Below are 27377 nucleotides of genomic sequence, written 5' to 3' on the forward strand. Positions count from 1 at the left end.
CTGATTTAAGTTTGCCTGCATTAAAGTCCCGGGCCACTAGGAGCGCCACTTCTGGGTGAGCATTTTCTTGTTTGCTTATGGCCTTATAGAGTTGGTTGAGTGCGGTCTTAGTGCCAGCATCCGTCTGTGGTGGTAAATAGACGGCTAGGAATAATATAGATGAGAACTCTCTTGGTAGAGAGTGTGGTCTACAGCTTATCATAAGGTACTCTACCTCAGGCGAGCAATACCTCGAGACTTCTTTAATATTAGATATCGCGCACCAGCTGTTATTTTCCAAAGACACACACCCCCACCCCTCGTCTTACCAGAGGTAGCGTCTCTGTTCTGCCGATTCATGGAAAATCCCACCAGCTCTATATTATCCGTATCGTCGTTCAGCCACGACTCAGTGAAACATAAGATATTACAGTTCTTAATGTCCCGTTGGTAGGATAATTGTAATCGTAGGTCATCAATTTTATTTTCCAATGATTGCATGTTAGCAAGTAGAATTGATGGCAGTGGGAGTTTACTCGCTCGCCTACGGATTCTCAAAAGGCAGCCCAATCTGCGTCCTCTTTTCCTCCGTCTTTTCTTCACGCAAATGACATGGATCTGGGCCAGTTTCCGGGAGAGCAGTATATCTTTCTCATTGGACTTGTTAAAGGAAAAAGCTTCTTTCAGTTCGTGGTGAGTAATCCCAGTTCTGATGTCCAGAAGTTATTTTCGGTCATAAGAGACGGTAGCAGCAACATTATGTACAAAATAAGTAAAAAAATAAGTTACAAACAACGCAAAAAAAAGAACAAAATAGCACAATTGGTTACGGGATTGTAAAACGTCAGTCATCCTCTCCGGGCGCCATTTTAACTTGATGTGATTAAAGAGAGTCGCACACTCTATGTATAAAATCCCAGTAATTTATTGGGTAAAACACCAATGTTTCAGTGTCACTGTGCCTTCTTCAGGGTGTGATGCCGAAACGTTGGTGTTTTACTAGAGTGCACAACTCTCTTTATTTATTTTCATAGCTTACAGTTTATTCACTGTTAGTCGGCACCTCTACACTAAATAACTTTCTCTAGGTGTGTGTGTGTGTGTGTGTGTGTGTGTGTGTGTGTGTGTGTGTGTGTGTCAGCTCAATGCTTTTTATTATACTTGAGGTGATTAAACACTACACCTGATAGGCTCAACAGCTCATACCTTTTGTTATAAACTGCATGCTAAATAACAAGGGTGTGTGTGATGTGTGGTTTGTGTGTGTGTGTGTGTGTGAGAGAGAGAGACAGACAGACGAGGAGAAGTACACTAGTCTAATGGGGAAGGACACACACCAGATGGTGTGCTTTGAGATGTCCCCATCTCCCCCAGTGGGGCAGCACCATCACCATGGACCGCCATCGCCAGGGACGACTGGATTCTAGAGACTAACTCTCCACAGAGTCTTGAATGGAAAACTAAAGCCTTGGGTTTTACCTGGAAATGTCATGGGGGGATTTTACTATGGCGATGTACTTGAGACTCATGTTGAATATTTTTTGTTGATTTTTTGTTGATTTAAAGCAATATTTCAGATGTAGTTCAGCTTTGCACATATTCCTTTCCATTGTACTGTTTACTGTATATTGTATAATATTGGGGGGCTAATCTTCTGTCTGATGCGTGGGTTCACCATGACTAATGCCACAACAAAGAATACTTGTTGATGTGGTTTATTACATAAGTAACAGATAACTTGCAGCACAGTGTGAACAAGTACCTAGCAACTAGCAGCTAGTTAGTATGAGTTAGTTAGGACGCTTCAGCTTTGGCACAAAACGAGCAGTGCTCCAGTCCTGTGTCGTTAAGCCATCAAGAGATCAATTTACTAACTGACAATCACCGGGTGCATGCCCACTATATTAAATACCCATATACTATGGTAGCCAATAGATTTACAGGAAACGTGCACACACACACACACACACACACACACACACACACACACACACACACACACACACACACACACACACACACACACACACACACACACACACACACACACACACACACACACACACACACACACACACACACACACACACACACACACACACACACACACACATTGACATAATTCTTCAGGTAAAATATTTACAAATATCATTGCCATCATTCTGAATACCATTGTATTGGAGATACAAGCAGGTAACACATATCAAAGTTTCTCTCACCTATTATGTAATGCATATTACCACAGTCGAGTCCATCTGCAGCTCTTGTAAAAAACAAACAGATGAACATTGACTAGAATTTTCAATGACATAAGATTTTTGCACTACATTTAGTAGACACACTTGTCCAGAGCGACTTACAGTAGTGAGTGCATGGTGCTGGTACCCTGTAGGAATCGAACCCACAGCCCTGGTGATGCAAATGTCATACTCTACCAACTGAGCTACACGGGACCTAGCTTGAATGCCGACTGCATTTCAAAATTCTTACTGTATTTATCTCACTCTCTAAATCAGTTTCATTTTTACAACATATTTTGTCACAACTTTCAGTAGCCTGTTTGCCAGGTCTGCAGATGATCTGTCATCGCTTTAGCTTGGTTGTTGCTCTCTGGACTAGAAGTAGATCTGGCAACCTGACTATTCTTTCTGCCCCAAAGGTGTTTGACAACATGGATCCTAAGCTGGAGATCCAGAAGCTGGTTCTGGACATGTTGGACTGGATCATCCTGGCACTCTTCTTAGTAGAGATCTTCCTGCAGTGGGGTAGACAACATCTGATACGTCTGGAAAAGCACCTGGAATATCTTAGATTTTTACTGAGAGTCAAACCAAGAAATAATTAAATAACGAGTTCTCTGTCAATGTACTGTAAACTGCATGTGAGGTAAATAGATACAGTAGATACACACAGTGGTGGAAAAAGTACCCAATTGTCATACTTGAGTTAAAGTAAAGTTACTTAAGTCTAAAAGTATTTGGTTTTAAATATACTTAAGTATCAAAAGTAAATGTAAATGCAAAAATATACTTATGTAGCAAAGTAAAAGTATAAATCATTTCAAATTCCTTATATTAAGCCAAATAGAAGCCATCATTTTCTTGTTTTTTAAATGTATGGATAGCCAGGGGCACACTCCACCACCATTTACAAACGAAGCATGTGTGTTTAATGAGTCCACCAGATCAGAGGCAGTAGTAATGACCAGGGATTTTCTCTTGATAAGTGTGTGAAGTGGACAATTTTGTCCTAAGCATTCAAAATGTAATGAGTACTTTTGGGTGTCAGGTAAAATTGATGGAGTAAAAACAACATTATTTTCTTTAGGACTATAGTGAAGTAAAGCCTGTCAAATATATAAATAGTAAAGTAAAGATACCCAAAAAACTACTTAAGTAGTACTTTCAAGTACTTAAGTACTTTACACCACTGAATACACATAAATAAATACATACAAACCACAAACTCAGCAAAAAAAGAAACATCCCTTTTTCAGGACCCTGTCATTCAAAGATCATTTGTAAAAATCTGAATAACTTCACAGATCTTCATTGTAAAGGGTTTAAACACGGTTTCCCATGCTTGTTCAATGAACCATAAACAATTAATGAACATGCACCTGTGGAATGGTCGTTAAAACACTAACAGCTTACAGACGGTAGGCAATTGAGGTAACAGTTATGAAAACTTAGGACACTGAAGAGGCCTTTCTACTGACTCTGAAAAACACTAAAAGAAAGATGCCCAGGGTCCCTGCTCATCTGCGTGAACATGCCTTAGGCATGCTGCAAGGTGGCATGAGGACTGCAGATGTGGCCAAGGCAATAAATTGCAATGTCCGTACTGTGAGACGCCTAAGACAGCACTACAGGGAGACAGGACAGACAGATGATCGTCCTCGCAGCGGCAGACCACGTGTAACAACACCTGCATAGGATCGGTACATCCGAACATCACACCTGCGGGACAGGTACAGGATGGCAACAACAACTGCCCGAGTTACACCAGGAACGCACAATCCCTCCGTCAGTGCTGACTGTCCGCAAAAGCCTGAGAGAGGCTGGACTGAGGGCTTGTAGGCCTGTTGTAAGGCAGGTCCTCACCAGACATCACCGGCAGTAACGTCGCTTATGGGCACAAACCCACCGTCGCTGGACCAGACACTGACGAGTCGCGGTTTTGTCTCACCAGGGGTGATGGTCGGATTCGCGTTTGTCGTCGGAGGAATAAGCGTTACACCGAGGCCTGTACTCTGGAGCGGGATCGATTTGGAGGTGGAGGGTCCGTCATGGTCTGGGGAGATGTGTCACAGCATCATCTGACTGCCTGCAATGACAACAAGCTCAATCTCAACGCTGTGGACTATTGAGCTTATTGAGCTCTGGACTATTGAGCTTATCGTGCAAAATTAAATTTTTCATAAATGTTCTACATTTCGAAAGGCCTTAAAGAGTAGCATGCAATCTCTTCCCACTGGGCACAGACGTCAATTCAACGTTTAATAAACGTTGGTCCAAAATAATTTAATTGATGTAGAAATAATGTTGATTCAACCAGTGTGATATTACATTACAGATAAAGTTGGAGTCCCACCAGTCAGAATCAATTTCTGTTAGGGAACAAAACTTACAGTTTTGACAAATTCATGTTACATCTTCAAAAGTTTTTTTGACACAATTTCACAAACTTTCAACTTGTCTCCCAGAGATATCTACAACTCCTTCATCACTCTCTTCATCCTCATCATCACGGATCACTAATATGCTCTGATCGCCAACACCCGCAAAGTTCCAGAACTGGACCAAGACACCTGTGGCCTGTACATCATCTTCTGGCTGCAAACATAAAACAGTCTGGACTTCCGTTGCAAACCATTTTAAACCATTTTCTATTTCATGCCCTAACGAACGGGCCCCTGGTTTCCTCTGTTAGACTGGGAGGTGTACGTGGAGGACAACCTGATGGTGATGCAGGAGCAAGAGGAGGATGAGAAAGTCACCTGGCCCCGGGACTCTCTCTTCAGGTACTTTGAGCTGCAGAACCACCTGGACGAGGAGAGGAAGAGGCTGCAGAACAACCTGGACGAGGAGAGGAAGAGGCTGCAGAACATCCTGGACGAGAAGAGGAAGAGGCTGCAGAACAACCTGGACGAGGAGAGGAAGAGGCTGCAGAACATCCTGGACGAGAAGAGGAAGAGGCTGCAGAACATCCTGGACGAGAAGAGGAAGAGGCTGCAGAACAACCTGGACGAGGAGAGGAAGAGGCTGCAGAACATCCTGGACGAGGAGAGGAAGAGGCTGCAGAACAACCTGGACGAGGAGAGGAAGAGGCTGCAGAACAACCTGGACGAGGAGAGGAAGAGGCTGCAGAACAACCTGGACGAGGAGAGGAAGAGGCTGCAGAACATCCTGGACGAGGAGAGGAAGAGGCTGCAGAACATCCTGGACGAGGAGAGGAAGAGGCTGTAGAACCACCTGGACGAGGAGAGGAAGCGGCTGCAGAACGTGACAGGTAAGGAATCACACGTATAGTAGTAGTCCCCTACCAGAATGGATTTAGACGGGGAAGAGACTGGGGTCAGGTTAGGGCTACATCTCAATAGTCATAAGTCGCTTCGTTTGTTTCCTTGTCTCCTTTCCTTCATCTGCACTGATCAGTGATAATGAAAGAGATGAGATGGGCCAATGAGGTCAAATATATTTCTTCCTATTGATAGTAAACTTGAATGGCCTCACGGTTCCACAGGATTTTCAATAGGGGGCACTCTAACACAGTTTTCAGTGAGCCCCCTGGTAGGCCATGTACGATATCCACCAGTTCTCCTTGGGATTATTCCCTGGAATCAAATTCTCATATTACAGGGTTTAGATATGCCTTTTGTTGTCAGGGTGAATCATGTTTTTACTTTCTCATTGAACGGTTTCCAATGATTACCCAGTTTCTCCCCCTGAAATGTAGCAATGGGGATATTTAATGTCCAGGTCATTCTTGCAATGGGTTGGCATTTGCATCCTTTTGCAACCATGAAAAACACTTGACAAATAGTTACACGTCATACATATTTAAATATTTATCAATGATAAAACATAATGCAAGTCCTTCCTATTGCAAAACATTTATGCGTTGTTTAAAGTGCTAGCAAATTGGCTTTTCCCTGTAGAGATGAGTAGAGTTGTAATGACATGTTTTGGGGATTTAAAGATATACATTTTTTTGAAAGCTAGAAAGTAAACAAAAATATTTCATATATTGTAAATATCAATAAATACAAAAGGATATTAAAATAATTTTTTAAACAAATATAATATATGTCCTTAAGTTTTATGTCATTGTTGTTACCGCCTTAACAATCGGTCATTACAATGATATACTACGACCTTGAGCATTCCCTCCAGTGGCAAACTTATCAGAGGGGTCTATATTAAAGAAAATGATTAGCTAATCAGATCACATATCACTTTACACAGGGTTGATTACTTTAGATTTGAGCATCTGTGTCCTCCATTAAAAAAATCTTCAATGACCTAAATTGTCTCATTGGTGTTACCATCATTGGTGTTACCATCATTGGTGTTACTACTCCTACTGGTGACACAATGTTATCATAACGGTTACAAACATTTAAAAAGTTCTTAAGATTCCATTTTAGTTCATTTAGAATGGAAAGATGTTCCCAAATACATTTAACAGGCTGGTAGAGCATGTTTTGACAATGGATTTAGACGTGGAGCAAAATAATCTTCTCTTGAACTTGATTGGTCAACTCCCTCAGTCCTCCTGCATCAATTTACAACATTTGTATCCTTTTGGGTTGCTGCAGTTCAGTGTTGTGGCACTTTAACTTTGCCCCACTCAGAGGGATGTAAGAAATCTCAAAATCAGTCACCAAAGATATAGATCAGTCACCAAAGATATAGATCAGTCACCAAAGATATAGATCAGTCACCAAAGATATAGGATAAAAGGCAGGAATTCCATTGGTGGGGGATTAGTATCGCACCCTTCCTGTTCGTAGAGAACTTGAAGAGTAGGAATATGAAAATAAATAGTTAACATGCAAAAAAGGCTAAAAAGCAATCATTTTGTAAAAATGTGCTCAACTAGGGTTTGATATGTCATTACAAAGTATGGTGGACTAAGTGTAGGGTACATCTTTTTTTTTTTTAAATGTACAATGATTTTGGTGAAAATGATTTAACTGTTGACAACACACTATATTAGGCAACATACACTGGTTAAACCACATTTTATGATCCATGGGGTCAATTAATAATCAATAGTTGGTCCTATAAAATAATGCTTATAATAGTAATAAAATAAAAGTAATTGAATATTCATGTTTGGACATACAAAATTACCATAATTTGACATCAGTCCTTATTTAGCAATGCTTCACCTACCTATTAAAGCCACTGAAGCAGACCTAAAGTTATTTTTGTAATTTTGTTGAAATTATAATATAGCATTGCTGGTGTTGACCTTCTTTTGGCTTTTCAACCGCCTGGTAGAACTCTGTTATTTCCTGAATACAGCCTGGTAGAACTCTGTTATTTCCTGAATACAGCCTGGTAGAACTCTGTTATTTCCTGAATACAGCCTGGTAGGGCTCTATTATTTCCTGAATACAGCCTGGTAGAACTCTGTTATTTCCTGAATACAGCCGGGTAGAACTCTGTTATTTCCTGAATACAGCCTGGTAGAACTCTGTTATTTCCTGAATACAGCCTGGTAGAACTCTGTTATTTCCTGAATACAGCCTGGTAGAACTCTGTTATTTCCTGAATACAGCCTGGTAGGGCTCTATTATTTCCTGAATACAGCCTGGTAGAACTCTGTTATTTCCTGAATACAGCCTGGTAGAACTCTGTTATTTCCTGAATACAGCCTGGTAGAACTCTGTTATTTCCTTTGAAATTGATGAAATAAAAAAATGTACTCATCAATCTACACACAATACCCCATAATGACATCACAATACCCCATAATGACAAAGCAAAAACAGGTTTTTATACATTTTTGCAAATTTATTACAATTAAAAAACAGGAATACCTTATTTTTTATGTAAGTATTCAGACCCTTTGCTATGAGACTTGAAATTGAGCTCAGGTGCCTCCTGCTTCCATTGATCATTTATTTATTTATTTAACCTTTATTTAACTAGGCAAGTCAGTTAAGAACAAATTCTTATTGACAATCAGGGGCAGAATGACAGATTTTTACCTTGTCAGCTCGGGGATTCGATGACCAACAGATGCATATCTGTATTCCCAGTCATGTGAAATCCATAGATTAGGGCCTTGTATGAACAGTAACTCAGTAGAATCTTAGAAATTGTTGCATGTTGCATTTATAGTTTTGTTCAGTGTAATGAAAAACCAAGAGGTCACCAAGAATACAAACTGCCCTGCAAAGATTAACATCAGTCTTGTACACACAGAAGTTTGATGCAAAACGGCCAAGGGCCATCCGGAGAGCCTTCGGGCAAGCAGGACCCACAAAAATGACATCATCAGTCGCACGCCAGCAGGTCAGACTTAGTTGATAACATTGTCTGGTTGCAGGACAACCCACCAATCAGTACCTGACCAGAAGTACAATCAGCTTTGAATGTAAGTTTGAATGTACTGGGGCTTTGAAAAAAATAAAGTTTGAACTCCACTCCAGCTGGACAACGCTTTACGGAGTACTGTAGCAATACCATTGATGGCAGCCGCCATATTTTATGCTTACATTTTTTTTCTTCCCCAGTGTAGTCACACAGATGTCAAAAGACTGATGAATTTTGTAAGATTGCCGTAGTCTTTAAGATGTACACAATGTCAAACCAACCTGAATATCACTCTGTTTCACGTCACTGTTCACTGTTCCGTTTATTTAATCAAATCACGTCCTCACACAAGGTCACATTACAGGAATAACTTCTTGACCTACTTATACAGTGCTCTCTCTGACTCTGTGGCTACCTTGTAGTGTTCAGGCGTCTCTTTTCAGCTCTGGGTCGTGTTCATTAGGAACAAAATGGAAGAAAATGGACTGAAACAGGGGGGCACTATCTGGACTTGTCCAATAAGAAACACTTGTTTTCATTTTGCATTGCAAGACATTTTAAAACTGGTAGATGACCCTTTGTTAATCTATTTAATGCAGCTAGATAAACAGACCCTCTGTAATTGTAATCAGATTACTGCAGAATAATAAAGACCACTGCAGACCTGTCTGTAGGAGTTACATCCTCATGTGTGACTGTCTCCAGTGCTGTAATACTGTGTACTGGCAGCCGTTTACATCCGTAGTAGTGCACTGCGGTGGTTTTGTGCCACCGGATAATATGGTACTGGTTGTCTTGGTATTTCAAAAGCCTCATGGGTAAAAAAAAATGGAAAAACAACCTGTGCTTATAATGTGCTATAATAAAATGGTTGTTTCTAAAGAAAGAGTACATCTACCACCATTCATACACATTAAACACTGGGCTACAGTTACATTAAACACTGGGCTACAGTTACATTAAACACTGGGCTACAGTTACATTAAACACTGGGCTACAGTTTCAATCAATTTTAGAATAAGGCAGTAACGTAACAAAATGTGGGATTTTTTTTCCGAAGGCACTGTTATAGGGCAACAGACTACCACACCGGGTCCCACTCCTATCAGTGAAAAACAAGAAGAAGTGGCTCCAGTGGACACGCGATCACCAACACTGGACAATTGAGGAATGGAAAAACATTGCCTGGCCTGACGAATCCCGGTTCCTGTTGCGTCATGCTGAGTCAGGTTTTGGAGTGAACAGCATGAGTCCATGGCCCCTTCCTGCCTGGTGTCAACAGTACAGGCTTGTGTCGGTGGTGTAATGGTGTGGGGAATGTTTTCCTGGCACACGTTAGATCTCTTGATACCAATTGAGCAATGTTTCCATGCTCAGAAGAATTCAGGCTGTTCTGGAGACAAAGGGGGGTCCGACCCAGTACTAGATGGGTGTACCTAATAAAATGGCCACAGTGTACATGGCATGCTTTATTGTAAACTCAGCAAAAAAAGAAACGTCCCTTTTCCCTTGTCTTTCAAAGATCATTCGTAAAAATCCAAATAACTTCACAGATCTGCATTGTAAAGGGTTTAAACACTGTATCCCATGCTTGTACAATGAACCATAAACAATTAATGAACATGCACCTGTGGATCGGTCGTTAAGACACTAACAGCTTACAGACGGTAGGCAATTAAGGTAACAGTTATGAAAACTTAGGACACTAAAGAAGCCTTTCTACTGACTCTGAAAAACACCAAAAGAAAGATGCCAAGGATCCCTGCTCATCTGCGTGAACATGCCTTAGGCATGCTGCAAGTAGGCATGAGGACTGAGGGCTTGTGGGCCTGTTGTAAGGCAGGTCCTCACCAGAAATAACGTTGCCTATGGGCACCAACCCACCGTTGCTGGACCAGACAAGACTGGCAAAAAGGGCTCTTCACTGACGAGTCGCGGTTTTATCTCACCAGGGGTGTTGGTCGGATTCGCGTTTGTCGTCGAAGGAATGAGCGTTACACCGAGGCCTGTACTCTGGAGCCGGATCGATTTGGAGGTGGAGGGTCCGTCATGGTCTGGGGCGATGTGTCACAGCATCATCGGACTGAGCTTGTTGACATTGCAGGCAATCTCAACGATGTGCGTTACAGGGAAGACATCCTCCTCCCTCATGTGGTACCCTTCCTGCAGGCTCATCCTGACATGACCCTCCAGCATGACAATGCCATCAGCCATACTGCTTGTTCTGTGCGTGATTTCCTGCAAGACAGGAATGTCAGTGTTCTGCCATCTCCAGCCGAAGAGTCCGGATCTCAATCCCATTGAGCACGTCTGGGACCTGTTGGATCGGAAGGTGAGGGCTAGGGCCATTCCTCACAGAAATGTCCGGGAACTTGCAGGTGCCTTGGGGGAAGAGTGGGGTAACATCTCACAGCAAGAACTGGCAAATCTGGTGCAGTCCATGAGGAGATGCACTGCAGTACTTCATGCAGCTGGTGGCCACACCAGATACTGATTGTTACTTTTGATTTTGACCCCCCCTTTGTTCAGGGACACATTATTAAATTTCTGTTAGTCACATGTCTGTGGAACTTGTTCAGTTTATGTCTCAGTTGTTGAATCTTGTTATGTTCATACAAATATTAAAATAACTGATCGTGATCAGACCTTCTTGACTGTCTCCGGAGGTTGTCCGGGACAGATTGATTGGTTGGATGAATACTAAGGGAGAGAGTAGGTTGGAGGGTCAGGGAGGATGGAGGGTCATGGAGGTGGATGGAATCGGTTGGAGGGTCACGGAGGTAGTTTGGAGATGGTTGGAGGGTCAGGGAGCTGGATCGAGGGTCCGGGAGCTGGATCGAGGGTCCGGGAGCTGGATCGAGGGTCCGGGAGCTGGTTGGAGGGTCAGGGAGCTGGTTGGAGGGTCAGGGAGCTGGTTGGAGGGTCAGGGAGCTGGATAGAGGGTCAGGGAGGTGGATAGAGGGTCAGGGAGGTGGAGGTGGATAGAGGGTCAGGAAGGTGGATAGAGGGTCAGGGAGCTGGTTGGAGCTGGATCGAGGGTCCGGGAGCTGGATCGAGGGTACGGGAGCTGGATCGAGGGTCAGGGAGGTGGATCGAGGGTCAGGGAGGTGAATCGAGGGTCAGGGAGGTGGATAGAGGGTCAGGGAGGTGGATAGAGGGTCCGGGAGCTGGTTGGAGGGTTAGGGAGGTGTTTGAAGTGGATGAAGGTTCAGGAGGTGGTTGGAGGGTAAAGGAGGTAGGTTGGAGGGCGTTAAACACAGGTTACGACACCGAAGGTTGACCGTTCGAAACCCATTGTGGCTTTTGATTTTCAATCTTACCCAGCACAAATTCTTTTTTGTAAAGGTCTATTTATAGCCCTGGTTACATTTTAATTAATGTGATTTTGGTGCTCTGGTCAGGATGACCCAGGTACAACACGTCCTCGACTACATCCGGAGTAAGATCATCACAATCACTTATTTAATCGTCTACACCAGTCTAAAAATATGGGCACAATCAGAATGTGGACAAGATCAGGACACACGTTGGCACCAGGTTAAAACGGGAAGGAAATACTTGGTCCAATAAGAACTGCTTATTTTCGTTTTGCTACGCTGTCCTCTAAAAAAAACACAACCCAGATTTCAGTAACAACATGCTTCTCCAAGGCTTTTCAAACAATTCCACCACCCGATTATGTTACAATGTCCAATGTTAGCCTGGCTGCCAGATCTGAGGGGCGGTGCTCTGGTTACAACTTCTAATATCAGAACATTTTTATTAACAATGATTTAGGATTATAATTGTAGTAATTGTTCATATTGTGAAAGCTAGGCAGATATGCAGTTCTGACATATCGTACATTGTCATAGCTAACATTACTTTGTCACTTACCATACAAACAGAAAATAAATCAATGCAAACTCACTTTTTGACCTTAAATCTGGGTACAGTAAAAGTAGTTAGCACAGTGCAGTGTTGTTTAGAGTATCAGTGTCATCACGACACCAAACCCTACCAAGCTGATCACAATCAAGCACCTGAGCGCTTGGTTACCATGGCGCCCACCTACTGTAAGTCAGTCAAAGCTTTGCTTTCATGCACGCACAAACACACATATACACCAGCCTTGAACAGTTAAAAGGTTACTGAGGTCTGCAACAGGCATGCAACAGGTTTAAAATATTAATGACGAATGAGAAAGATATTAAATAGATGGTTTCTTTAATAAAATATGTTTGAGAATGACATTCAATGGTGGGTTGAAATGATATTGCTGCTTGATACATACAGTACGTCATCAAGCACTGAGCAGAGTAGTTTAGCATGAGTTATTAGTAAGACTAAATTCAACCCGTGTCTTCCTAATAACCCCAAGCATACAGACAAACCCCTTACAAGTTATTATCTGTCCAACATGGCTGTTGTGCTACATTCAAGTTGTCAACAATCACTACATGGTTACACTGAATATAGACTACCACAAATGGATGGATTATGTAAGGGATAATCAACACGGTGCTCTATGCGGTCTATGGAAAACAATTAACGACGTGGAAGGTGTGTTTCACGACGCGCTACAAGAGCGGGATTGACCTTCCACGGAGTTACATTATTTTCCAGAGAACGCTTAGAGCATCGTGTTGATTATCCCTTTTATACCATGGTTAAAATGTAAAATGTTCCGCTAGATGTGTATTCATTTTCCAGTAGAAATGTGTTTAACATCCACTGAAGTTTCTAGCAAGTTTACTAGATAGCTACAGTAGTTGCCGTAGTAACCAAACAAACAGACTTGCTAGTTTAGCTAACCAAACCATCAGTAAATTACTAGCTTGCCATTATGAAAATCTAATTCAGCAATGATCATAAAGTTTTCCATACGACTTTTGCTTTCAAAAGCAGCTCAAAACATGTAAGAATTAACTATAGCCTTTGAATTCTACCGTGCTGATATACTGTGCGTTATAGAGAAATAATGCACGCTCTAGAATGTCCTTCAAGCCAATCAGAAACAAGCATTCAACAATACCATGGTATATAGAATATAGGCATCCACCCAATAATACACAGGAGAGGATAAATGGTAGCAGACACATTGAGAATAGGACATGCTGTAGCTTAGGGTTAGGAGGTTTATTTTATTTATTCAACCTATATTTAGCCAGGTTAGTCTATTTTTCAAAAGAGACCTGGTTTAGGTGTTAAGCAGGAGTCCATTACGTATAATTTTATAGGGATTAGAGCTATAGGTATGCAGAGTTCAGCCAACATGTCAGGCATTTTGGCTCCAAACATCCCAATGACTACCACAATAATGTTCCTGGAACGTTTGGTGCCATTTAAATCTGACATCTCAAAGAGAGTTGGATGTGTACACATTACCTATGGTTCTGATGGGGATGAGACAGAGGTTGGTAGGAAGAGGTATATCTGGGTTGGGAGTTGGTGGGTTAGTCTACTTCCTGATCGGCGGAGGGATCTTGATGTCCTGACCCTTCTCCAGCTTCTTCTCACATTCGATCAGGTAGTTGACGCCGTCTACCACCGTCTGCACTAGCTGGACCTGATCACAGAGAGAGACAGTGGGAGTGTTAGCGAGCGACTGCATTGCAGACGCATGACAGATCTCACAACATCTAGGTAAGGGGTTTAGCACATCAGCTAAAGCACATCATATGATATAGGCCTAGCAATCTGATGCCCGTTGGCACAGTCGTGGACGTGGCACGCAACCAAAGTGTGCGCGTGTTTGAGATCGACTGCATTGCGGCCAGACATTGGCCAAATCACTGATCTACGAATGATCTTACATCCCAAATAACTAGTCATTATGTGATCAAGTTTAGTGATCAGAATTCTAAGCCCTGCTCAAACTGATCCCCTCAATCATGTGGACTGAGAGATTGTGGATGGTCGAAAGTTGTCTCTCTCTCTCTCTCTTGCTCTCTCCATTTTTTTTCACCCACTAAATTATTCGTTCTCTCAGTCTCTCTCATTTTTTCACTCTCTCAAACTTGCCCTTCCATTCCTCACTGATTGGTCCTGGAGAGCTGCAGTGTATGCAGGGCTTTCATTCCCAGTGCTGTAATACCTCATTCCTGATTCAACTGATCAACCACATCTTGACTAGCTGAATCATGTGTGTATGTGTCAATGCACAGTGTTATTAGAGGAACTACACCACCTTCTTACCATGCATTCACCCATCATACAACCCATGTTAATAATCCCATCACACAACCCATGTTAATAATCCCATCACACAACCCATGTTAATAATCCCATCACACAACCCATGTTAATAATCCAAGCACACAACCCATGTTAATAATCCCATCACACAACCCATGTTAATAATCCAAGCACACAACCCATGTTAATAATCCAAGCACACAACCCATGTTAATAATCCCATCATACAACCCATGTTAATAATCCCATCACACAACCCATGTTAATAATCCCATCACACAACCCATGTTAATAATCCCATCACACAACCCATGTTAATAATCCCATCACACAACCCATGTTAATAATCCCATCTCACAACCCATGTTAATAATCCCATCACACAACCCATGTTAATAATCCCATCATACAACCCAGGCATGACAATACTGATGAGGAGTCCCACCGTACAGAATAGTGATGTGTACAGGAGTCCCACCGTACAGAATAGTGATGTGTACAGGAGTCCCACCGTACAGAATAGTGATGTGTACAGGAGTCCCACCGTACAGAATAGTGATGTGTACAGGAGTCCCACCGTACAGAATAGTGATGTGTACAGGAGTCCCACCGTACAGAATAGTGATGTGTACAGGAGTCCCACCGTACAGAATAGTGATGTGTACAGGAGTCCCACCGTACAGAATAGTGATGTGTACAGGAGTCCCACCGTACAGAATAGTGATGTGTACAGGAGTCACACCGTACAGAATAGTGATGTGTACTTAACTTATGTCTCCCATGCAGACACAGGAGAGGGTTAGGTTTAAACACAGGCATGACAGTCTCTCTCCTCAAGACATTCCTCAAGCCTTCCAGTGCAACCCATGGCCGCATCTCAATAGTCTAAAATGGATTCCTCTCTCACATCCTTTCATTCACTTGACTGATGGGTAAAGCGAATGGATTTGCTACACTCCTCCTACCATCTGTAATGGGTAATAACTTTGACTTGACTTAAGCCTTTGGCTCCTCCTACAAGGAGCGTAGGCTACTGAAGAATGTTCTCCATCTCGATCCCTTCTGGGAAAAATTTGTCCGTTCGTACCAGTTGTAATGACCAAGTGAATTTATTTTGTATGGCCTTGTAATGTAGCCGCCGGTAATGGAGAGTACGCCCTTTTAAACTATTGAGATGCACCCAGTAGCTGTGTGGGATGACATTTCTCCTAGGTACAGATCTAGGAACAGCTTCCCCTCCTTCTAAACCCAACTGAACCCATTTGTAGTGGGGGGGAAAATAACTGTTAAACCAACCCAAGATCAGTGTCTAAACCTAACACAATGTATTCCCCATTACCTCTGACTGGCCCAGTCTGTCCAGGTTGGAGATGTCGAAGGTGCTGCCCACGGCTGCAGTGTCCACTCCCCCGGTTCCTCTCTTCTGCAGACGCAGGTTGTCCAGGATCTTAGTGAAGCGGGGGTCCTGCAGGTTTACCAGACAGGAGTCACTTTTAGTAGACGCTCAAACAGAAAAACGGTTGGAAAATGGAGAGATACCATCTCAACGCTCGTTTACCCGTTAAAAAAATAAAATAATCTGTTACGGTGTGCCCTAACAAAGAGAAACATTCAGAAGACGATGGGTGGTGGATGACTGGCTAGTGGGGATCGTATTGGTCCCTGGTGTAAGGGTATAGGTCTCATTCAAGTCCTACCATGGAGGTCTGGAGTACTGCTGGTTTTCGGTTCTACCTGATCATTAATTGCACCCACCCGGGGTGTCCCAAATCTAAATCAATCCCTGATTACAGGGGAAGAAGGGGGGAAAAAAGCAGTGGAACTGGCTTCGAGGTCCAGATTTGAATTTAAGGGGTTTGTGTATTTATGAGTCTGTATTTGGAAAATCCAAAAGATAGCCTGTGGTTTGGGAATGACGTGGGTGGCAGGTAGCCTAGCGGTTAAGAGCATTGGGCTGGTAACCGAAAGGTCACTGGTTCGAATCTCCGAGCCGACGAGGTGAAAAATCTGTTCATGCGCCCTTGAGCAATGCACTTGACCCTAATTAGTTAACCCATGTCAATGTAAAATGCTTGTTGGTGCTCTTGATTAGATGTTACCTTGCTGAGCTTGGGCAGGTTGACGTGTACTCCAGCACGGAGCCCAGTGCCCAGGTTGGAGGGGCACGTGAGGATGTAGCCCAGTCTCTCATTCCACATGAACTCCCAGCCTTTCTCCTGGATCAGCCTCTCCACCTGAACAAACCTTTCACTTTAGACTAGATGAAAAACATTCGATTACAACTTTATTTGCCCTGAGATGTATTTCTGTCTTGCATACACCGGCAGCCACATAATGGTGTGTGTGTGTGTGTGTGTGTACCTCTTTCAGGCCTGTGCAGAAGCGGTCAAACACTCTCTTCATGTTGCCTCCCTTCTCCATAGAGATGACTCTGGTGTGATCCTCTTCATTGATCCAGATCAGGAAGGTCTTCGTGTTGTTGTGCCTGGGTTTGGTACAAAAGGAGTGGCGAGGCTTGAAAACACAAAATGTATCAATACTAATTTAAAACTACACAAAACAATAAATCAATACTTGTGTAGTGCTTCCTAATGCCATGGGATCCCAGCCCCTCCCACCAGTTTATGTAGACTATTTCAGAGGAGCTGATCACGATTGTTGATAATAAATGCTTTTCCTCAGAGGCCTTTTATTTACAAAATAGAAGGTTCTGTTTCTCCTTTCTGTCGGTAATCAGGTTTGATCCGGGTGGTCTAAAAAGGAGCTCAGAGCATTCCTCAAATTGGATTGAGTTCAACTATTTATACATGACGGAGAGATCATTTCTCCATCCTCTATTGCACCAGCTAGAGGTAACTGTCCAGGTTCCATTTCCCATACGTCGTAACTTCATTCAGGCGATGGTGGCGGTATACAGTATTGCCACATACGCAATAATCAAATTGCATTGTAATGGATACAGTATTTCCATATAAGCAAAAATGTTATTGTAATGCATTGCATTATAGACAATGGCATATTTGCCCCATTGGCCTCCTGAAAACAATTAGAGAATTGAATGAAGTAATGGATAGGTCTGAAGCCAGGAGAGCAGAGAGAAGCAGGAAAGGAGGAGAGAGCTGTCAGGACATTTTTAATTTAGAGCCCTGAGGATGAATTATAGAGGAGAGGCTGGCATGCTGTAGGGGGGTAGAGAATGGCTGGAGCAGGTCCTGGCAGGGTAGCGGTTGGCATCCGGCTATTTCTGGGCACCAACTGAAACTCAATGCGGAGAGGGCATTGTCTGCATCACTAATGTACATCTACGGCTCAGTCTACAGGAGAGGCTCAGCCTACAAGGAGAGTCTATGGCTCAGTCTACAGGAGAGGCTCAGTCTACAAGGAGAGTCTATGGCTCAGTCTACAGGAGATACAAGCTAGTGGACATTGTCACTTTGCTAGAAGGAAAACCTCCATAAAGAAGGGTCATGGTGATGTGTAGCACCAACTGTACCAACTGTATGCAAATAATAACGAGGAGACAATAATCAAAGTCACCTATCACCGTTATGACCACTAAGGTTCTGTATCTATAACCAACAGGTGCTTACCAGATACCGCGTGCATCTGGCCAATCGCGGGCCATCCCTGAACAAGTCAGCAGAGGGGACACGGGTTTATCGAACAGGAAGTGGTCCTGTGTCAACACAGTAGAGACAGGAAATGCTGTCTTAATGAAAGGGGAACAACATCAATGCCTAACAAAACGTATCTGCTATTGTTTCTCTCCTGTCTTTTAGGTCTTCAAATGGATTGGCATTATGACTCACGTCAATGAGCTGCTGCTGCTCCTGGTCTGTCATGTGGGTGAGGCTGTAATATGTCCCCGCCAGGTCCCCCTTCAGGCCAGCCAGGGCGTCCACCACCACCTTCTCCACCTCCCGGCGCTCTGCCCGGGTACACGCCGGGGGCAGGCTCAGTCCCCTGATGCTACGGCCCGTCCTGACCCGCGACGACAGCACGTAGCGCTCGTCGAATTTGCCCGACTTGAGCTGACAAACGGAGGGAAACAGAAAAATAACGAATGGCGTAGCTATAGTAGTAAATAGTATGACAGTTAGGCCTAGTATCATGAAACCGACATGAAGGAAATTTGTGAATGACCTATGCTCCCCAAAAAGCAAAATGGTTTAAGTCAAGGAAGTCATGACATGATTATTGATCATACATTAGGTTCCTTTAATATGTGATTTGTATGCCATATACAGTAATTGACATTCACTGTAGCATAACATATCATTGCTGTCTGACAAAAACCTTGTGACATTTAAAAAAATTAAAATACCACATTTATTTAAAGCGGTAACTTCCCTCAATGTACTCTGAACATTTAATTTAAGCTTCTAGTTTCAGAATTATATGTTCGTTAAAGAGAAAATACGGTCATTTGTTTTCGATTTCCTGAAAGGTTTCTGTTTTGGAGACAAGAGGTTTTCATCAGACAGAAACGACATTCATGTAATATAACGTAATGTATGATTAACATTCCAGTATGCACAATCGATTTACTGCCTAACGATATATAGTGCACTACTTTTGACCAGACACAGCCCATACTGTTGTTTTCAGTGAAGTTGTATCTCTGTACCTTGTTGGAGTCCAAGTCGGTGGGATGGGTCATCGTCTGTGGGTCGTAGCCATTGTGCCGCTCCTTGATGACCGGGTCAAGGAGGTCTGCAAACACCTGAAACCCCCCCACATCAAAAATGTCATCATTATACAGTCTCTCATTTGGTTAGGAGTTATGGAAAAGGAAAGGGGGATACCTAGTCAGTTGTACAACTGAATGCATTCAACTGAAATGTGTCTTCCACATTTAACCCAACCCCTCAATCAGAGAGGTGGTGGGGGGGGGGGGGGGGGGGGCTGCCTTAAATCAACATCCACGGCATCGGCACCCGGGGAACAAGGCAACTGCCTTGCTCAGGGGCAGAACGACAGATTTTTACCTTGTCAGCTCGGGGATTCAATCCAGCAACCTTTCGGTTTCTGGCCCAACGCTCCTACCCACCAGGCTACCTGCTGCCCCCTTGTAGACTACATTAAGAGAATCACTGTCACTTTACAAACTATTAGACAGGCTTACAGTATAGTATTGTACTCTAGTATGATTTATACTATACTATTATAGCAATGTCTCTGAGTAGGTGTAGTCTCATAGCAAGCAATGAAACTGATGACCAAAAGATGTGATCCCAAATGAAGGTCTCCTCTATCCTAAAACCAACACCCCTCTGGTACAGTGGTAGTTGTTCTCAGTCTGAAATGGGACAGGGGGATTGGGTGGGCCTGTTCTCCATTGTCAGGTTAAGTGGCTGGGATTGTAATATCAAATGTGGTCAATAGACCACTGCTCTTGCTCCTCCTCATGTCAGAAAGTATCAAAAGATCGAGAGTACTCATTAATTCTTAATGTAGCTGACATAAATGTAGCCTATAGACTAAATGGGCTTTTTATGGCTTTAAGAAACATCACAGAAAGAAGGGCACCTATTAAAAAAGCAGACATTGAATATATACACTGCATTCGGAAAGTATTCAGACCCCTCGACTTTTTCCATATTTTGTTACATTACTACCTTCTTCTAAAATGAATTAAATTGTTATTTCCCCCTCATCAATCTACACACAATACCCCATAATGACAAAGCAAAAACAGTTTTAATTATATATATTTTAAATGTAAAGCTCATTTGAGGTTGAGGTCCAGAGGGGACATTGGATCCTCTCCTCCAATGTGCTTTGTAAGAGCGGTGAGGAACTGAGAAAATAGACAGCCTATGGCTTCACCCTGATGAAGACTATACATCTGTCATCTGCATTCAAGACTTCTAACTGCTGCCTGCTCTGACCTCATAGGACTCCTCGTCCCCTGCCACCATGCCCACGGTCTTGATGAAGGGGTGCCCGGGGTTGTCCACACCAGTCTGGATGGCCTGGTCAAGAGTGTAGCCGTTGGGCGTGGCCTTGTCCACCAGCTTGGCATAAATAGCAGGTGTCAGGTGGCTGGCCATGCAGTTGTTGTGCTTGCGCAAGTCTGGGTAGTCCGCACTGTCGGGATACATTGTCATACGGACACAAATGGCTAAATCATTGTCTTTGAGAACCACAAGGATAATAAAAAAATAAAATAAAAATAAAATATATAATAAAAAAATATATATATAATAACATATATATAATTAAATATATAATAAAATATATATAATAAAATATATATAATAAAATATATATAATAAAATATATATAATAAAATATATATAATATAAAAAAAAAATATATATATGTATATATATATATAAGCTATATAGGAAACACGTGATTGATGACACCATTATGATAATTACAGCCTAAGACTCGCTGCAATGTAGCTTAGGCTACTCAATAGCCAACAGCTACAGTGATTTCCATCTATCACTCTGTTCTAGCCTACCTGTGCTTTTCTTTTGACATACCAGTGCATGCGCGCTATGTTAAGCCTATACCTGTCGCAGTGCGCGGTCATCACTGACACAACAGTGCAACCATACATGCTACAATCTGATCAAGCATTCTTCGACAAGCATTCTTTGACTATGCTTTGGAAACGGAATATCCTATATTTCTTAATAGGCCTTTCCGTTATGCAATCGGTTTGTTCAGTTTTGCATTTAACCTCCAACATCTTCTCTAATCGATTTTGCGGTAGATTCTGCCTATCATTATAAAACCATAAAGCTGAGTTTTAGCCCAGCCCCCATGCAAGTCATTTAAGGAGATTCTAGATTCATTCTAGACCATTCCAATATGGTTCTGAAAAAAAAAAACACCTGTCTATCTCACCAAATAATTAATTAGAGCGTATCAATGTAGTCTACATATTGTTGGCAAAACATTCCATCAGTAGACGATGCATTCAGAGACTTGTTATACATTTTAATTGTTTTATATTTATCTTTCATCATTAGACATAAAAAACATGAGGTTTAACATTTCATGAATAAAACAGGCCTAGGTCATTTATCATTTCCACAAAAAGTAAGAAAGAACCGACTCGAAATAGCACATTCATACAACGCTGCTGCTAAAATAATGTCATCTAGTCTCCAGTTTTGACAGTCAGAGAATTCAATGTAGGTCAGCGTAGACTATTACTCATGTATTATTGTATCTAAAACAGCAGGTCTATAGAATGACAATATGTCGCCCTTGAAATGGCTGGACTGAATGTCCATATAGCGCAATAAAGGGCGTCGTGGGTTACCTGGCAGGGTACACTCTCCGTACTTGCGCTCCGGCGGTGACATGTTCACGGTTGAGCAGAAAGGCCGCTGTCAAAGACCCGGCTCCAACTAATGACATAATGCCCACATTTCGTTTGCCGGACAATATTCTGGCGAAGTTGTTTGCCATTGCTTTATTTCCACAGTTTTTGAGAGGTAGGGATGGATGAATGGAATGTGAGCCTTGGTGATGCTACGAGTCTAAAAGGAAAGGAGGAAAATCAGAGAGGATATGATGAGTGAGGTTGGAAGAGGAGCCCGACGCGTGGTGTGAATGCTGAGGGATCCAAGTGAATGCAGCAACAGACGAAGCGGCTAGACTAGGCTATAGCAGCATTTGCTGAAGTCCGTGTGTATTTCACCCCTCCTTTCAAAACGCTCTCAATTCCCATACACGCCAGCCTACTTAATTCAATGCTGGACAGTAGTTAGTCCTACTGGAAATATTTATAATATATATATATTTTTTTCCATTAAATTATTACAGATCGACATAATTTAATTGTGTTCATGAAACACTATTGAATTGAGAAATATTAAATTAGAAATGTCAAATTAAACATAACACATTTTGTCAAACTCAATTAGAACAAGTAGGCTACCACACTATGTTCCCTCTAAACTGCGCAGTAGCCCCGAGACTGCCGCGCACTAGCCCGGAGCAGCTACCCCAGGACTGTTATACAGAGCGCAGAAGAAATATCAGCCCACTGAGAGAAGCACAATGTTTCCCTCTACTGTGGCAATTGTGATCAAATCAATTCAATATTGGCCACTTTCAATGCAACATACTGAAACAAAACTAACTATGCAAGACGTTGTGTTGTACTGTAGGCAGAAGCATAGGACTAGGTTTCTATTGCTGCCCGTACTCTACAAAGACCGTGCGGCATAGCCAATCATAGCTGAAGTAGGCCTATTTAAGCAATAAGGTAGAAAGAGGTGTGGTATATGGCCAATATACCACGGCTAAGGGCTGTTCTTATGCAAGACACAACGCAGAGTGCCTGGATACAGCCCTCAGCCTTAGTATATTGGCCATATTATATCCATCTAATGAGTTATTAGCCCAGTTATAGATAATTTGTAGTCAGCAATAGGGGAGTGATTGCTTCCTACAAGAGCACAAAACGTATACATTTCTAGACATCTTCGAAAAGTGAGTCAGGTAAAGAGATAAAAAGAAAATAGTCTTGAAGGGGCAGTGTTGTATTTTAAGACAAGGGTTGAATAAGCTAAGCAACCAATAGGCAGAGGGTAGCATAATTTGTCTGATTCTCTGTAATAATGGTATGGGAATAATAATGCATTTTATTTTGTAAAGTGGTTTCTTGCATCAAACACAACAACATTTTTTTGTCACCTGGTCTGAAGGACCAGTGGATAAACAGGTTAATGTCCAGTCCTGCACGTTTTTCCCCCCCAAAAGTCTCATGGAATGTAGTCTCATTGAACACCACACATTGACTTCTAGTGTTGGCTGAATGATAGAACAGCTATTTCCATAAAAAAATGTTATGGGATGCATTTTCTCCATTGTTTTTGATGGTAGGCCACTCTGTTAGGCCTACATTATGATCAAATAGGCACAGTATCCTACTTGGCCACTGGTAGAACTAATTTAAAGCGAGTACAGCCACAGTGTTCACTTCGTAAACGCGCGCTGGAAATTTGCGCATTAACGTTTTAGAGGTAACATTGCTCACGGACAAACATCCAATAACTAGACACCCAAGTAACAATGCAACGCGTTATGGGTGGGTGTAGTAACGCTAACGATTTAATCCTTAAAAGTCAAAGTAGAACAACTCGATGATACTCTTGGCATTTTCATAATTGGTTTATCAAATTATTTTATCAATAAATTGGAATATGACAAACATTATGCTTTATTAACCCAAACCAACAAAACCTACAGTATGCTATTGGCGTTTGCGCAATTACACAATAGTCTAATTTGGACCCGTCAGCATACATCGCAGGAACGAAGAGTTTAGAAAGGCGCTCTGACTTTTTGCAGGCACCAAGGACAACTATAGTGGCTAAATATATTTCTTTTGAGATACAAAACGTTTAAAGATGCACACGTCCCTATTCAGCCATATGCCTAATTCAACTGAAAGGTCAAGGCAAGATTATTGCAATACTGTATTCTGAGGGCGACTTTTAGGTAGGACTATTTAGCAGGGGATAATTCAGTGATCAAGACATGAAATGAGGAAATATCTGATCAAAGTTCACAGGAGGAAATTATGCAAGAGAAGTTTCTTTATACAGGCATTTCCATCGCAGGAGGAATGATTCCATAACATATGCATTTGCATTACAATTTAGCAATCTCTTATCATGTGGAATAATTCTGTAAAACAGCAGTCTCCTACTGAATGACAAAACTGCAATAAATAATACATTGTTAAAAATATCCTAATATGGTATGGTAATTGAGTTAACATTCATGGCAAACCAATTCTTAAAATGTGTAAAGCATTTATACATTGTAAGTTTTATGTGACACACTACAGATGTGAAATATTTGTAGGATAGTCTCACCTTGTTGGAGTACTCACCTTGTTTCAGTTACTGGATGGTACTGCCCATTGATGCCTTTGGCAGCCCCGTGAGGCGTGGTGGCTCCTTATCTCCCTTAGAGTTGATTTTGCCTACACACATGACTAACGCCTACCAGTTCACCTGAGACACACACATATACACATGACTAATGGGGTCTATACAGTCTACGAAAACAGAGCCGACCAAGGTCCGTTTGCGTCACTCACTAGAGTTGGAAGATAAAGGGAGATGTACTTTACAGCTCTGACCTTTGAACAGGAAAGGGTGATTTCAGAGTTAGACTATCAGGTGCCTTTTATCAAATATACCTGCTGATAAGGTAAGAACAAAAAAAAATACACAAAAGAAAACACCCTGACAGGTTTACTGCCCATCCACTGGGTCCAGTGATGGAGACTCTGAACTAAAATTGTTATAAATAATAGGCCTAACTTGTATCTTGTTTGAAAAATTGTTACAGGTACAGAAATTAAAACTGGGAATGACAAAAAGTGGTTCAGAACATACAGTTGAAGTCGGAAGTTTACATACAATTAGGTTGGAGTCATTAAAACTTGTTTCTCAACCACTCCACAAATTTCTTGTTAACAAACTATAGTTTTGGTTAGGACATTTACTCTGTGCATGACACAAGTCATTTTTCCAACAATTGTTTACAGACAGATTATTTCACTGTATCACAATTCCAGTGGGTCAGAAGTTTACATAAAGGGAGATGTTGACTCAGTTGACTGTGCCATTAACCAGCTTGGAAAATTCCAGAAAATGATGTCATGGCTTTAGTACCTTCTGATAGGCTAATTAATATAATTTGAGTCAATTGTAGGTGTACCTGTGGATGTATTTCAAGGCCTACCTTCAAACTCAGTGCCTCTTTTCTTGACATCATGGGAAAATCAAAAGAAATCAGCCAAGACCTCAGAAAATAAAATTGTAGACCCTCACATGTCGGGTTCATCATTGGAAGCAATTTCCAAACACTTGACAGTACCACGTTAATCTGTACAAACAATAGTACACAAGTATAAACACCATGGGACCACGCAGCCGTCATACCTCTCAGGACGGAGACGCATTCTGTCTCCTAGAGATGAACGTACTTTGGTGTGAAAAGTGCAAATCAATCCCAGAACAACAGCAAAGGACCTTGTGAAGATGCTGGAGGAAACAGGTACAAAAGTATCTATATACACAGTAAAACGAGTCCTATATCGACATAACCTGAAAGGCCGCTCAGCAAGGAAGAAGCCACTGCTCCAAAACAACCATAAAAAAGCCAGAATATGGTTTGCAACTGCACATGGGGACAAAGATCAAACTTTTTTGAGAAATGTCCTCTGGTCTGATGAAACAAAAATAGAACTGTTTGGCCAAAAGGATGAGGATTGCAAGCCGAAGAACACCATCCCAACCGTGAAGCACGGGGGTGGCAGCATCATGTTGTGAGGGTGCCTTGCTGCAGGAGGGACTGGTGCACTTCACAAAATAGATGGCATCATGAGGAAGAAAAATTATGTGGATATATTGAAGCAACATCTCAAGACATCAGTCAGGAAGTTAAAGCTTGGTCACAAATGGGTCTTCCAATTGGACAACGACCCCAAGCGTACTTCCAAAGTTGTGGCAAAATGGCTGCAGGACAACAGTCAAGGTATTGGAGTGGCCATCACAAAGCCCTGACCTCAATCCTGTGGAATTTTTTGGGGGCAGAACTGAAAAAGTGTGTGCGATCAAGGAGGCCTACAAACCTGACTCAGTTACACCAGCTCTGTCAGGAGGAATGGGCCAAAATTCACCCAATTTATTGTGGGAAGCTTGAGGAAGGCTACCCGAAACGTTTGACCCAAGTTAAACAATTTAAAGGCAATGCTACCAAATACTAATTGAGTGTATGTAAACTTCTGACCCACTGGGAATGTGAATTAAGAAATAAAAGCTGAAATCATTCTCTACTATTATTCTGACATTTCATTCTTAAAATAAAATGGTGATCCTAACTGACCTAAAACAGGGAATTTCTACTAGGATTAAATGTCAGGAACTGTGAAAAACGGAGTTTAAATGTATTTGACTAAGGTGTGTTAACTTCCGACTTCAACTATAACCATTTAAGTTTGCACGATGACTTGCATGAGTACTTTTGACTAATTTTAGTTCCCAGAGCTAACGCCTAGGTTTTTGATTATGGCCACATTGAGATTTTGTGTCTGTAAAAATCTGTATTGAGACAAGTTTTTTTCCTCAATGGAAGTTATCGGTTGCTGGATGAATAACAACTAACATGATTGTTTATGCAAAAACACACAATATGTCCACCTTTGTTATGTATGCAAATAATCTGGGGGGAAAAAAGGAGATAATGATGCAGGTCTATCCCCATGTAATTTTCGATTTCATCCACGTTCATGCGTCTCAGTGTGGCCTTACCTTTAGCCAAGTAGGCTAGCACAATCTTGAATAGTGTAAACAACCCAGACTTGATACCTGGTCAGTCACATACTGAACATTCAGTGATCAATGAACATTGGGGGGGGGGGGGATTCTAACGATAAAGAAGGTTACTTATATATATGTTTAATAAACACTAATAATTGTGGTTTTAGTTTTTCACATTTTATTTAATTCAAATAACTTAAATATCTTATTATATATGGTAAACAATTTTATATTGTTTTGTGAAAAGGTATTTAAAATACTTTAAAATATAAAATCGACCACAAACAATCGTGAAATTTAAAGATAAAACGATTACACTATGGCCAAAAGTATGTGGACACCACTTAAAAAGAGTGGATTTGGC

The 27377-nt window shown here is 41.9% G+C and overlaps 1 protein-coding gene across 2 annotated transcripts; it reads right to left on the reverse strand.

The window, feature by feature from the left end:
• Window positions 1–12717: 12717 nt before the first annotated feature.
• Window positions 12718–24652, reverse strand: LOC139578137 (creatine kinase U-type, mitochondrial-like). Of its 2 annotated transcripts, none has more exons than XM_071405386.1 (10): window positions 24574–24652; window positions 21988–22207; window positions 20597–20795; window positions 19333–19428; window positions 18515–18736; window positions 18296–18381; window positions 17067–17190; window positions 16805–16939; window positions 16045–16170; window positions 12718–14076 (listed from the first exon to the last, which is right to left on the reverse strand). In XM_071405386.1, exons 2-10 carry the CDS (start codon window positions 22134–22136, stop codon window positions 13969–13971), a joined length of 1245 nt encoding a protein of 414 aa, XP_071261487.1. In that variant the 5' UTR covers window positions 22137–22207; window positions 24574–24652; the 3' UTR covers window positions 12718–13968. The 2 variants fall into 2 exon arrangements, with proteins under 2 accessions (XP_071261487.1, XP_071261488.1); XM_071405387.1 differs by having other exon boundaries at window positions 24557–24574.
• Between the last annotated feature and the right edge of the window lie 2725 nt (window positions 24653–27377).

The sequence above is a fragment of the Salvelinus alpinus genome, chromosome 6, assembly GCF_045679555.1.
Source record: "Salvelinus alpinus chromosome 6, SLU_Salpinus.1, whole genome shotgun sequence".
Classification (NCBI taxonomy): Eukaryota; Metazoa; Chordata; class Actinopteri; order Salmoniformes; family Salmonidae; genus Salvelinus; species Salvelinus alpinus.

What these genes read in the sequence shown, in the direction of transcription:
- LOC139578137 (XM_071405386.1), bottom strand. Translation starts at nt 22,136, where the DNA reads ATGGCAAACAACTTCGCCAGAATATTGTCCGGCAAACGAAATGTGGGC. An exon ending in CCAGATGCACGCGGTATCTG is followed by an intron (nt 17,191 to 18,295) that starts GTAAGCACCTGT and finishes TACCAAACCCAG; the next exon opens with GCACAACAACACGAAGACCT. An exon ending in ACCTGCCCAAGCTCAGCAAG is followed by an intron (nt 16,171 to 16,804) that starts GTAACATCTAAT and finishes GTAAACCTGCAG; the next exon opens with GACCCCCGCTTCACTAAGAT.